This window comes from Leuciscus leuciscus, assembly GCF_965113295.1.
Source record: "Leuciscus leuciscus genome assembly, chromosome: 1".
Lineage (NCBI taxonomy): Eukaryota > Metazoa > Chordata > Actinopteri > Cypriniformes > Leuciscidae > Leuciscus > Leuciscus leuciscus.
Genome location: NC_138725.1, coordinates 43,477,696 through 43,492,207, shown reverse-complemented (window position 1 = coordinate 43,492,207; position 14,512 = coordinate 43,477,696). Strand labels below are relative to the sequence as shown.

Here is a 14,512-nt window from a genome sequence, read left to right as displayed (position 1 = left end):
GTCCCTTAGAACGTCCGTAGAGTGAAAACAAAGAGCTGCTCTGTCTGTCTGAAAACAGACGTGCGAGACACATAAGCTCTTAATGCTCTGACTGGGCAAAGGAAGCTTGCGTCTCCTTCCTCGTCAGAGACCGGTAAGGCTGACAGGGAATGACCTGCGCCCTAAACGGTGTGTTGAGGGATTTTGGAACATAACCGTGCTTAGGTTTGAGTATAACTCTTGAGTCATTAGGCCCAAACTCCATACACGTCACGCTTACTGAGAGCGCGTGTAAGTCCCCTGTGCGCTTCACTGAAGCGAGAGCCAGAAGAAACACTGTCTTGAAAGACAGGTGTCTAAGATCAATCGTCTGTAAAGGCTCGAATGGGTCACCTTTCATGGCTTCCAGCACTGTAGAAAGGTTCCATACAGGGACTGAGGGAGGCCTGGGAGGATTCAGTCTCTTAGCTCCTCTAAGGAAGACGATGACTAAATCGTTCCTTCCTACTGACTGACCCAGCGTTGTTTTTGAGAACGCTGCTATGGCCGCCACATACACTTTGAGCGTGGAAGGGGTCCTGCCCTTGTCCAACAGCTCTTGTAGGAAGGAGAGAACCTCCGTCACCCCACAGTCTAGGGGCGACACGCCACGAGCTGTGCATCAGCTGGAGAACACTGACCATTTCGAGGAATAGAGACGTCGCATAGACGGAGCTCTAGCCTGCGTGATCGTGTTTAACACTCCGCTTGGGGAGGTCAGCGGGTACCCGTTGATGGCCCAAACATGAAGGGACCACAGCTCTGGGCGCGGATGCCAAAACGAGCCCTTGGCCTGAGAGAGGAGGTCCCTCCTCACTGGCACTGGCCATGGGGCAGTGCTTGCTAGCTGCATCAGAACTGGGAACCAGGGTTGGTTTTTCCAGAACGGCGCTACGAGTAGCACTGAGCATCCTTCTCTGATCCGTTCTATCACCTGAGGCAGGAGAAAGACGGGAGGAAAGGCATAGAGCGGGCGGCGGGGCCATACGTGAGCCAGCGCGTCCCTGCTCTTGGAGAAAAATTCCAGACAGTGAGCGTTTTCTTGAGACGCGAACAGGTCTACTTCCGCTCTGCCGAATTTCTTCCACAGCAGCTGGACTGTCTGTGGGTGTAGAGGCCATTCGCCTGTCGGAACATTGTTTCTGGACAGTCTGTCCGGTCCTACGTTCAGGAGCCCTGGCACATGCGCTGCTCTCGGCGAGAGCAGGTTGCGCTGAGCCCACACCAGGAGGCGTTCTGTCAGCCTGTGCAGGTTTCGGGACCTGAGGCCGCCCTGGCGATTTATGTAGGACACCACTGACATGTTGTCCGAGCGGACCAGGACGTGGTGTCCTCGTATTTAGGGACAAAAACGCGTCAGTGCGTTGTCTACTGCCAACATTTCGAGGCAGTTTATGTGTAGAAGCTTCTCCCGTTCTGACCATTGGCCGAAGAACGGTCTGCCCTTGAGCAGTGCTCCCCATCCCAAGGTGGAGGCGTCCGTAGACACTACCTTCACACTCGAGGAAGTCCCCAGGCTAACACCTGATTGGTACAAGTCGTTTGCTTTCCCAGGTTTCAGAGCTGCGATGCATTTCTGATTGACCTTGAGACGAAGCAGACCGGAAGCCCACGCTCGGCGCGGTACTCGCGCTTTCAGCCAAGAGGCGCTTTGAAGCAAGCCCAACTGAAGTACTGATGATGCTGAGGCCATGAGACCTAGCATCCTCTGAAATTTCTTGAGCGGGACAGATGCGCCGCAGCGGAAAGAGCTCGCTGCGCGCTGAATGTCTAGTACGCGCTATGGTGACAGTCGCGCTATCATAGACAGCGAGTCCAGTTCTGTGCCCAGAAAAGATATTATCTGTCTGGGAGACAGAGAACTCTTCGCCCAATTGACCCAGATTCTCGAGGTGATCGAGCAAAATGGTCCTGTGCTCTATGAGCACCGAGTGAGATTGAGCTAGAATCAGCCAATCGTCCAAGTAGTTCAATACTCGCATGCCCTGTAGTCTGAGGGGTGCGAGCGGCTAGAGACAAGCCGAACGGTAGGACTGAGCACTGATATGTCTGGCCCTCGAAGGCGAATCTCAAACGTCGCCTGTGACGTGACGCTATTTGTATTTGAAAATATGCGTCTTTCAGATCTATTGACACAAACCAATCTCCTCGGCGAATGTGCGTGAGGGTTTTTCTGGTCGTGAGCATTCCGAACTGTTGCTTCGCAAGCACTCTGTTCAGTTGCCTTAGATCTAGTATGGGTCTGAGACCCCCGTCTTTTTTCAGTACCAGGAAGTATCTGCTGTATAGCCCTCCTTCACTCTGAGCTTGAGATAAAGGCTCTATGGCCCCTTTGCTCAACAGTTTCAAAATTTCGGCTCGAAGTAGGTGGTGCTACTTCTGTTTTTACCGTAGCTTCGACGCGCGTCACATAGCGGCGAGGGCGTCGGCGAAACTGTAGCGAATAGCCTCTTTCTATAATGTCTAGCACCCACTTCAAAACCCCCGGGTAGCCTTGCCCATATATCTGCACGAATGGCTAGGGGCTGAATGCGGAGCGCGCTCTGGTCGCTCAGCGACAGAGGGGCTTCGGTGTGCTGTAACATAAGCGTCGCGCTTCGAGGCAGGGGGCGCGCTGATAACAGCGGGCAGATTGCCCGCGCTCGACTCCTTTGCGGTGGTCAACCGAGAGGGGAGGGCTGGGTGAGTCCCGTAGGACCTATGTGTGAATGTGGGCGCGGGATAGCGGGCACATTTACAACACTGAGAGCATTGTCCGCCTGAGCAGAGCGAATGCACGTTGGTTTTGTTTTTACAGAAACCTTGAGATATGCGGAACGTAGTGTTTGTGGGCACTGGGCAGTGGGCAGTGGGCACATTTACCACGTTTAATGCGCAATCGACCTGGGTCGATTTCATGTGCGCGAGCCCTGTGTGACGGGCTGTGTTTGTGTGTAGGAATTTCGTCTACATTCGTAACACCATCGGCCGTGGCCGGGACACCAGAAAATACACTCTTATGGGATTTATCTGGGTAGCCGTAAAAGCGGCTTTTGTGTGCAGGCAAGCGGGCTATTTCGCCGACTTGTTTACTGCAGAATACACTGGAACAGTCGCATTTACTGGAACTGAACGAGCGAGAAGTTGCCATAGAAACAGAAAGCGTCAACATGCTGGCGTTTGTTTGCAGGCGTGCGTGTATTACAGCAGGCTTGTTCACTGCAATATTGACATTTCCAGTCGTCTGAACTTCAGAGGCGGAAACCATAGAAACAGAGTTTGGGTGCAGGCGAACGGGTTGTACCACGCGCTCGTTGGCTGCAAAATACACATCTGCAGTCGCCTTTTCAGGGAACTGCCAGAGCGAGAATTGACGGCAAAAAGTGTGTTTTGCCGGTAGACCCGGGATTCGATCGCGGGTCTCTCGCGTGAAAATCTGACGATCTACCACTGGACCACAGAGGAAGACACATAGACATTCAGTAGCGCGAGTATTATCAAAGAGCGTCAACATGCTGGCGTTTGTTTGCAGGCGTGCGTGCAAAACAACAGGCTCGCTCACTGCAATATTGACATTTCCAGTCACCTGAACTTAAGAGGGGAATGAGAAATGTGTCAGGAGTGGAGGTCGGCCCGGCCGCAGCGGGGCTAAAAACACCCTTTTCTCCTTTCGCCAGTGACGCACGGGAACCATAGAAACGGTGTTTGGGTGCAGGCGAGCGGGTTGTACAGCGCGCTCGTTGGCTGCAAAATGCACATCTGCAGTCGCCTTTCAGGGAACTGACAGAGCGAAGCATTGGCGGCATAATATATCTGCCGTTAGACCGGGATTCGAACCCCGGTCCCTCGTGCGAAAAACCTAAGATTCCGCCACTGAGCCACAGGGGGGGAACACAAAGGTGTATAGATGCATGAGCATATAAAAGAGCGTCAACATGTTTTCTTCGGCGTTGGCTTGCAAGCGTGCGTGTTACAACAGGCTCGTTTGCTGCAATATTGATATTTCCAGTCGCCTAATCAGGGAACTGAGTTGTCTTTTCGCCGGTGAGTGACGCGTGAATGGGGCGCAAGGGCAGGGTAGCTTTCTTGTAACGTAAAGAAAAACTAACCCCGATCGTCCGCTTCCAGCCTCCCTTGTGAACGGCGCAGTTTGCGCGGCTCGAACAGAGGGAGAGAGAAAGCTAGCCCCGTGACCGTCCGCTCCTGACATCCCCTGTGAACGGCGCGGTTTGCGCGGCTCGAACAGAGGGAGAGCAGGTATCATCCCCCAAGCAGGCAAGGCAAGCGGGCGCACCGGCGAGCTTTGCGGGTTGGGGGGGGCGGAGGAGCAGTCTCGGAGAAGGATGCCAGGTGAGTCCTCAGAGTCACCAGGCAGTAACTGGCTCGGAGTGAGGGCGGTCGCCGTCAGCGAGCGCGAGCGCGAGAGCTGCGTGATCCTCAGGAAAGGGGCGTCTTGAAAAAGACGCCCGGCTCTTTTAGTGCAATGAGAGTGTGTGTCGCGGCGGCGAGCACACACACATACACAAAACACAGTAGCAGAGAAAGGATATAACGCCGGATAGCGCAGCAGGAAGGCGACTGAAGGCGGCGCGGCCAGCGGCTTCAGAGTGTCGACTCGTCCCGCTGAAAGGCTTTTTCAGACGGCGCGGCTTCTCTCCGGATCCAGCGATGCGAGAGCTTCGCTGAAGAGATGAAAAATCAGTGAGCTAGCCTCTCGAAGCTATGTTTATAGCCCTAGACCACGCCCATTCTGGCGGGACGTGACGTATTGGGCGCGAAGCGCCCCCATTGGAGCTGACGTCACGAGTGGGCCTTATCGATAGGCTGCTGCAGTTGCCGCAGGGCAGCCAATAGGCGCACAAGCCGTCTCGCCTGTGTCTGCATGCTGCCGCAACGCGTTTTACATTATTTCAAAATTAAGGATAATTTTTTGGCTTCAGTATCTCGCGGAAAAGAGATTTTCCCCTAGCGTAAGATTTACGCAGTACGAGAGTACCTCTCGTAAGAGAACCACTGTAGCTCAGTACCATTTCCTCACTGCCCTCCAAGTGACACATTTTTGGGAAATATTTAGGAAACAAAGTTTGTGACATGATGAAACTATGTGACAAGTGTCTGTCATATGGAGACTGATATGTGGTCAAATTCATGAGCAGGTCATTATTTCCAATCTTGCTAAATGGGCAATCACTTGCAACATTTATGCATCTGGCATAAATCTTCTAGCCATCGGATCCCATTATTATGCTTTATTTTGCCATATTTTTCAGTTGTATTTTTTTTTTCCATGGATGGGAAAGAACAACAATGGTCAGCAAAATCTTTCACCATCTCCATGGAAACAAGCTGTGCAGCAAACCAGGTAAAGCTGTCTGAGTAACTAAACCACAGCTGAATTCAAGGACTTTTGACAGGAATATTCACTCCAGGTAAAGATTTCTTCTGTTGTGTTTCTCTACTCTAAGCACAGAGATGGCGCAGCATTATCATAATACAGAATCATCAGCTATGACTTTTGCTTATGACTATGCAACTCAGCTGCAGTCTTACGAACTCCATGCGGTATTGCATTTTCATTCATTTTAATGCTGATTTCACCTCTAACAGTTATTTAGTCCTATAAGCTCTCTAAAAACTGCTGTAAGCTGTTCTGGTGTGTAAACAGAAGACTGAGAGTTGATTAGGTTAACTGGCATAGCAATGAGTCACCGATAGTTTCTTTGCCCAGCAGATTCTGAGTTTAAGCAGATTCTCATGAGTAAAAGTGTGCTGTACAAACACTGGCTCTGGGGTGAATTAATTATATATTATTGCTGTCACCTGTTTAAATAAAAACAGACTCTCTCAACTTGTGCTGGTAAATGTTTTGGCCTGAACTTTACAGCAGAACTCTGTGCTTCACAGACTAATTGTGCAAATTTGATCTGTATGGTAATGGAAAAGTATAGTGGTTGGGCAGTAAATACATAAAGCACTCAAGCCAAACCGAGTTTCTTGTGCTTGGTTAACCCGGATTGCTGGATTGGGACTATGAATTGCATTTCAGTGACCGATTTACTCATGCTAATTCTGTTTTCCCAGTCACCACCAGATGACTCAGGTTTGTCAATACGGATATAAAGCGTAATGTCAAGTCTGTGTGTTGTAGAACAGAGATATTTTGGGGCTTTTCTTATTAGGTAGATACAGTAGAGAGTGACAGGACAATTTTGGCAGTGAGACAGTTTGAGGAGGAGGAGACGGACCATTCATAGAAAGATATGCCAAATAAGGAAGTCCTACCTTTCAGTTAAATTAACCAGTTGCCTCAATGACCAGCGTCATAGCGTCAATGACGCTAGATTCGTCAGTTAGCCACAGCTTGACAGTTTATCTAAAACAGTATGTGTAAAAAAAAGCATCTTTCTCCATTGATAGCAAAAATGTAGCACCATTGTGATCCTAATCAAAAGAGGTTTTGATTTTCTGGTTTTCTTAACCAGACAGCACTGTGCTGCTAAGCTGGTAGGCTAAGGTATTAGCTTGCTAACTGAAGACAAAAACGATTAGGGAATATTTACTTTCACCATTTTTAACTCAATATTGATTTGCAAAATGTAATTTAAAATACATTCATGATTATATTTTCATGATTAAGTGCAAATACGCCGTAAAGTCATTTTAGCATGGTTATGGACATTAGCATAATCTATCGGAAAATATTGTTTGTTGGCCTGACTTGAGATAAAGATGGTTGAATAATGACAAAAAAGTCAAAAAAATTATAAAAAGTTTAAACATTTAAACATTACATTGATCAAAAGTGACAGAAAATGTATTTATAATAAAACAAAATGTTTACAGTATATTTTAAATAAATGCTGTTCTTTTAAACTTTCTATTCATCAAAGAATCCTGAAAGAAATGTATCACGGTTTCCACAAAAATATATAGCAATTGTTTTCAACATTGGTAATAATAAGAAATGTTACTTGAGCAGCAAATCGTCATATTAGAATTACTTCTGAAGGATCATGCGACACTGAAGACTGGAGTAATGATGCTGAAAATTCAGCTTTAACATCACAGGAACAAATTACATTTTATAGTATTTTAAAGTAGAAAACAATCATCTTAAACTCAGGGGTGTTTCCGAGGAGGAGGCCAGGGAGGCAGTGGCTCCTCAAAAAAAGCGGATGAGAAAATATTATATGCAAATATATTACAACACAAATATTACAAAATGTGATATTAAAATGTGGCATCTTCATGTCTGTGACAGAAGCTTGATGGCTGATGATCTGAAAACAAGTTGTATATTAAAAAGAACAGCTCGACATCATTTCACAAATAAAATGTGTTGTTTAAATTCTTACTGCCTTTAGACACTATTTTGCAATAAATGTAAAACTGCTTAAAGAAACTAACTTGATGAGATTTATACTTGGTTTTAATAAATAGAACATTAAAAGCATTGGTAATATAAAAATACAAAATAGAAATGTGTTTGATTTATATAATGTTTATTTAACCCAGGAAAATGTGACAACATTAAGTGTAATTTTACATTTGATTTATAATGTACTTTTTTTTTTCATTTAATCATTTAATGATTAATTAAATAATACAATTTTAGTTATAAATGTACTTTTTCCCCCCCATTTAATAATTTAATAATTATTAATAATTATTAAAAACTGTGAGGACTTTGCCCCCTCATTTCAGAACACCTCTGCACGTCACTGCTTTAATATTTCTCAATAGGCCTATTACTGTTTGTACTGTATTTCTGATCAAACAACTGCAGCTTTGGTGAGCACAAGAGACATCTTTATAAAACATAAAAAATCTTACTAACTCCAAACTTTTGAGCAGTAGTGTACATTTAGGGTCATATCTAAACTTGTCACCCACATGAGCAGAACAGTGTCAGAAAGACATGATTCAAACGCTGTGGTGCTACGCCTCAGTCACTAACTTCTACACTATCTTCACTCTTCTCACCTTTCATGAATGTCATGGTTCTCGAATTTTCAATGCTTTACTTCTTGAGTGTAACCTTGTTTAACAAAACAAGGCCAAGCCAAACCCTGGTCCCAGTGTGGCCCCGGTCAGCACTCCTCAAGTAAACACTTTAATGGGTTTGTGGCCGCAGAGCCTTGACTGTGAGAAAGCCAGAGGTTTGCATGTTTTCCCTGCTTTGTTCAGCGAGACGTTTTGAGTTCCCTGCAGACGGCCCTTCTCTCATAACGTTCTTTCTCCCCAGCGTTCGTAGAGACAGCTCTTTAGAGGAGCAGCACCTGCATGTCGCTTCGCTGTGCTCCGTTGCACTTTCAGCAGAAAGTTCAATCACTCAGCCAGCCTGTTAACATACACTCCCCATTGCCTCTCAAGTGTTGTTGCAGAAAAAACATTGGGTGTGCACTACAGATTTCACTCTCTCTCGCTCTCTTTTTCAGAGCTGACAGCTATCTATAAGTGCTCGGTTTGTTTCCTTTCCACGAAATCCCTTTCTTCAATCTCAGAGAATGAGCAGAGACCAATGGGAAAAATCAAGTGTGCATTTTGTATTGTGATAACAGCCGAAAATCAACAAAGAGCTTTTCACTTCCATCAAAATTCTGATTTAGAATTACTCTCCCTGTCCACTGTTAAAGCAACAGCTGTCAGGCCATTGAATTACAATGTGGTGAAATAAAAGCCAACCAGACTTTGTTCAGCAATTAAGATACATAAACATATCTTACCAGGCACGTCGGAGTGTTTTCGTCAAACACACGGGCTATAAAAAGAGCATACGACTACGACATCTGCTACAACTGCTTTTCTGACTTTCATTAGGAGGCTATCAAATAAAGTGTGACTGTTTGACTCGACGCGAGGCATATTGATCTAAACATCCGGAAGACAACTGGGACACCGGTTGGGAATCCGTCAGCACCATGGCAACACTGTGACATGCCACGAGACAATGTTAGTAAATCAGCGCTGTCTGCGGGCTGAAGTTTATTGAATTAGACTTCCTATCTTGTAATATTTCATTTTAATCATTATTTACGGAGGAAACTTCACTGTGATTGTTTTTCATCACAAATATCTTTTTGCAAATGGCATATTTACATCGACTTGAAAGGCGCTGTTTAATATTTTTTGCCTCAGCTAAATTAAGGGAAGTTGTATTTCAGCAATTAGATACAATATGAGATGCCTTGCTAGCTAATGAATACAGTAGTGACCATATTCACAATACAGTACAGCCTCGAATGCCTTATTACTTTAATAAATGGTTTCTACATATTAAAAATATCAAGAACACCCATTTTCGTTATTTTACTATGCAAAATCTTTCAGTGTCATCCTTATGATACAGTCCCTGACAAAATAGAGCGTTGCAATGCAACAAAAATAATCTGCTAAATAATAAGAGCTTCGATATGGTAATCAGCTGTTTCACATAATAGCTGTTACAATATCATTTCTTGGACTTTGTATTGACCAATCAGAAGCCAGGACCAGAACTACGCATTTTATATTGTATTGACCAATCAGCATCCATGACCAGAACTATCTGTTTTATAATTTTTCTTATTGACCAAGCAGCATCCAGGTCCAGAAATATCAATTTTATAATATTCTGTATTGACCAATCAGCAAAACTATATGTTTTATATTTTGTTGTATTGATCAATCAGCATCCAGGAACAGAACTATGCACTTTATAATAAATTGTATTGACCAATCAGCATCCAGCCTCAGAGCGATCAGTTTTATAATATTCCATATTGGCTAATCAGCAGAACTATATGTTTTATAATATATTGTTTTGACCAATCAGGACCCAGGACCAGAACTATCAATTTTATAAAAGAACTTAGCACACTTGCCAAAGTAAACTGGATATTTTAAGGTGATAATTCGCTAGTTATCATATTTTCCTGCACATTTGTATTATTTGCATAAAATAACAGCATGAGTGAGGTGAAAAGAGAGAGAGGGAGATAGAGTTGTGTGTGTGGGAGAGCGAGTGTGTGTGCTTTTTGTGTGTTAGTCAGCCACTTAGCCTGTGGTAATTACTATCTTAGCATGTTAAATGATCACTATAGATGCACACAAGTGCTACTGCAGCCCACCGGACATGACAAAAATGGGCTTCTCTAACTACTTCCCCTGTTCTCAGTAGGAGTCGAATCAAGCAGGCGAAGATATTTACTGATGAATAGCCATAGGACCTCACAGCTGCTTCTCTGGGGTGAAGAAGATGCATCTGCTACTATTGGATTGTCACAGCGGAGAGTGTTTTCCAGAACGAGCTAAACTGAGCTTTAAGTGAAATGGATTCGACCTGTTGTGCATGAGCTCTGATGGTAAGGAACAGATTTACTTACGCAGGTTGTTTCCTGTTGCTCTGGCCTGCATGTTCTCGTAGTGTTGTCCATGCACTGCCAAACTCTCCTCCCTCTCCACGTGTTCTCCTGGAGCTGTCTGGCGCATCACCTGGGCCAGGGCTCTATGGAGAAAGGCTTTGTTTACTCATCTTACAAAGAAAAACTGTAAATTCATGTAGAGCAATTCAATAGATATTTATACTGTTCTTGACAGACATTTCCTCATCGAAAAGTTTGTTCCGAAAATTTTAAATAAATGTTGACAAAGAGTGATTACAACGATCTGTTATGTTAGACCGAAATGAGTGTGGTACATTAAATACACCATTAAATAACTTGCAGCCGTTTTCTTTCCTGTATTGACGCATTTGAAAAAGAAAAACTTTTTTTTTTAATAGCCAATAATACGTTTTAGTTTCATATCAGATTCCATGAATTTGCTACATCCTGACTGGTTGTATTAGTGGGAGGAACGTTCTCATTCTGGAGAGAATCTGATTGGATAAAAATTTAGATACGCCCCTTTGTGCAAAATGAGTCATAAATATTTTTAAAGGGATGGTTCACCCAAAAATGAACATCCTGTCACTTATTACTCCACCTCATGTTGTTCCAGACTTTCGTTCATCTTTCTTTTTGATGAAATCTGAGAGCTTTCTGTCCTCTCCACACACGAGAATGAACCTCATTGGTTCTTGCTGAAGCTCAAACGTGCTGCGTAACACGAGAATTAACCTCATTAGTTATTGCAGAAGTTAAAACATGCTACGTAACTCACAAGAATAAACCTCATTGGTCCTTGCTGAAGCTCAAATGTGCTGCGTAACATGAGAATAAACCTAATTGATTCCTGCTGAAGCTCAAACGTTCTTGCTGAAGCTCAAACGTGCTGCATAACACGAGAATGAACCTCATTGGTTCTTGCTGAAGCTCAAACGTGCTGCGTAACACGAGAATGAACCTCATTGGTTCTTGCTGAAGCTCAAACGTGCTGCGTAACACGAGAATGAACCTCATTGGTTCTTGCTGAAGCTCAAACGTTCTTGCTGAAGCTCAAACGTGCTGCGTAACACGAAAATGAACCTCATTGGTTCTTGCTGAAGCTCAAACGTGCTGCGTAACACGAGAATGAACCTCATTGGTTCTTGCTTGAGCTCAAACGTGCTGCGTATTTTTATTTTTGGGTGAACTATCCCTTAAGTCTGTGTTCCGTGAAAATAAATATTTAAATTGTGTATATCTGCTAAAAGACAGCTTTACTCAGCGTTTAAAAATATAGTAGCATATGCTAGACCTAACAGACTTGACCGAACAGACATGATCTAAAAGCTACGAAATTCCCATTTGGGTTTCCTGGGGTCTTCAAACAACCTCATGTACATAAAACTAATAGATTAATTCACAACATGCTTTGAAATGGTAAAAATAATAATAATAATAACTTTTTTGTGGAGATACATTAAACCATTATGAAAAATCATTCAAATTGTGCAAGTCAGTACGGTGACATATTCAAAAGGCACTCAATTAAAATGGTGTAAATGACTGGTTGTGGGAGGTGGATAGGATACTATGGCCCATGTGAGTTTTTATTGTGTTCATGCCTAAATAGAGTGGAAGATAAAATGAAAGGTCAGTGCACAAATAGAATGTCCTTGAAATATTAGTATCATTAGACACAGATCAGTGTCCATTATCCTACTAATGTCACGGACACCTCTCTACTGATGTTTAGATGAGTAAGCGTCTATGTGTGTGTTTGTTTGTTTGGAGTAGACGCTTTTTCAGACAAAATCTGTGCTTCACCATGGAGATAATTAGAGACTTAGAGAGATGTTGATGAATGTTTGCTGATCAACAGATGAATTAGACCTGAATGCTAGTCAGTATATTTTGTAGTACACCTGCTTTCAGCTCTCTCTGATTATCAACATTTATACTGTGTCTTCAGGGAAAAGCACAAAGTCATGGTGAGAGATAGAGTTGTGTCAGTGTAATCCTTGAGCTATGCCGAATGACATCCCAGAGAAAAACTGTCATCCTTAGAGGTTTGCTCATTGAAGGCATAAGCACTATATTTCATTATTGATATCAACTTATAAAATCTCCTTTAGGAGAAAATAAAAACAGACACAACGGAGGTAATTATTGACTTACAGTCCGATTGTTGAGCTAATTAAATTAATTCAAATAAAAAAGCTCTGTTAATTTAGGAAGAGTGTGATAAATATTTGAGTTCACAATGAAATCTATGAGAAAGGGTACAAAGCTGTCACTGGGGTGTTTCTTTAGACCTTTTGTGCCTTCTTTAGGACAAATGTATGACATTTGATTGCAGATTTTGGAAAAGTTTGTGATTGTGTCAGATCTCTTCTGAAACTCTTAAGTTGAAACAAGCAAGTGACTTATGTAAACAACTCTCAATTTTCTCTCTGTTTAATATCATTGTTGTCTACAAGAAACAGTTGAGGTAATAAGCTCTCATTTGTATTTTTATTTCCCATGGTGTAAACTGCTCCACTCCAAAACAACACAAGCAATTTACAACTTTTTAAAAAGGACAATCTTACGAATGCATCAATGTAAAGCTATAAAATGTAGATTGCATATTACCCTTTGTTAATTAAATTGTTAAATCCCATTTTCTTTCCTTTCTTTCCTATGGAATAAACTTCTCTGCTCCACAACTATACAGCTTACAATTTACAACAGTTTATAAAAATGACAAAGGATATCTAAAAATGATTATTGATATGCAGTCAGAGTGTATTAATATTATGTAAAAGACAGCTCAGGCCTAATTTGCTTTTGGAAGAATTTGATTTTTGAAATCCCATTTGATTTTCTCCGTCTCTAAACTGCGCAGCTCCACAACAACCACGCAGACAATAAGCAATAGCGTTTGAACTTGAACTTAGGCTATTCAACCTCTCTTACCTGGACATGTTCTCTCTGTGAGGTCGATGCGCCTTCTCCAAGCCAAGTTTGGTGAATATCCCAACCAGCGCCATGATAGCAACTACTCCGCATATGATATACACAATCAAATTCGCTTTATCCTTAGTCGGATCGTGTTGGTCCATCATCTTCGGCGGTGGTCTGCCCGTCATGGACCACGGCGGGGTGTCGTAGTTTTTGCAAGTGGTCTGATCTAACCTGGAGTTTTTAAACTCGCAGCAGAACCTGAAGCCACAGGTCCCGCAGCAGTACAGGTAACTACCCGTCCGACACACGAACGGAGGATCCCAGTGACCCATCACATCATAATAGCCCCGACACCTGTCCGTGTGAGGGGTCTCAGAGAGACCGTTTTCCCCGTCTCTAGAGTCGTTAGACCCTGACGCTGTCACCAGACCATCCAGGTTCTTCCCAGGTTCTCCTTCCGCGTTGCACACAAGAACTTTCACCAAAAAGTAACCCAGTAGTAAGCCAGTGCTTTTCATCCTGCGCTCTTCTCTTCTCTCCTCTTCTTTGCCACGGCTGAACGGACGCTGAAAGATGTTGGGTGTCTTTTGTCATGAAGTGTCAGGACGCATATCTCCATCAAAAACATCACCGCCATCCGAGATGATCATGTTTGATGATACTTAAACGCCACAATGAGTCTATAGAGGTTTTGAAGTATGCAAATGATTGAATATGGAGATTTCTATCTTATCAAGTGTGGCATTCCAATAAACACTACTGTGTTTTGTCAACTAATATATATTATCCTAAACAACGGCGTTCTTGAGCACTCGGGAGCGTGGAGCGCCTGGATCGCAATGAGCTGCGGTTGAACGGAGCGCTGAGTGAGACTGAATGCGTAATGATGAGAGAGGAGGAGGGGACCCCAAGTATGGGCACATGGAAGGAAGCAGCAAAAGAATTAAGAGGAGAGAGAGCAGAATATGTCAATCAAATATTAAGACCACAAAAAGTAGCCAATACATTTTGCGCGTAAATGAATGCGCAACTCATACGCTACAAATAGCCAACTGCAATTATGTCGTTCAATAGGCTCATGAGGATCGACTAGCCTATTTAAAACAAATATTTTAGGTTTTTTTATGCCACTTTTAAACGTTGAAGCACAATGGAAAGTCCTGTACGATATTAGCCCCGAGTTACAATATTTATAAACGTCTAAAAAAATTTTAAAACCTTGAAAC

At 43.4% G+C, this 14,512-nt stretch overlaps 1 protein-coding gene across 1 annotated transcript in view; it reads right to left on the bottom strand.

Annotated features, from left to right (window-relative positions):
* The window catches only part of shisa9b (shisa family member 9b), a 43,975-nt gene extending 29,830 nt beyond the window's left edge, over positions 1–14,145 (bottom strand). The window contains 3 exon segments of the mRNA XM_082189565.1: positions 10,362–10,483; positions 13,299–13,825; positions 13,828–14,145. Coding sequence (XP_082045691.1) covers positions 10,362–10,483; positions 13,299–13,825; positions 13,828–13,923 — 745 coding nt within the window. The 5' untranslated portion in view covers positions 13,924–14,145.
* Positions 14,146–14,512: the final 367 nt, after the last annotated feature.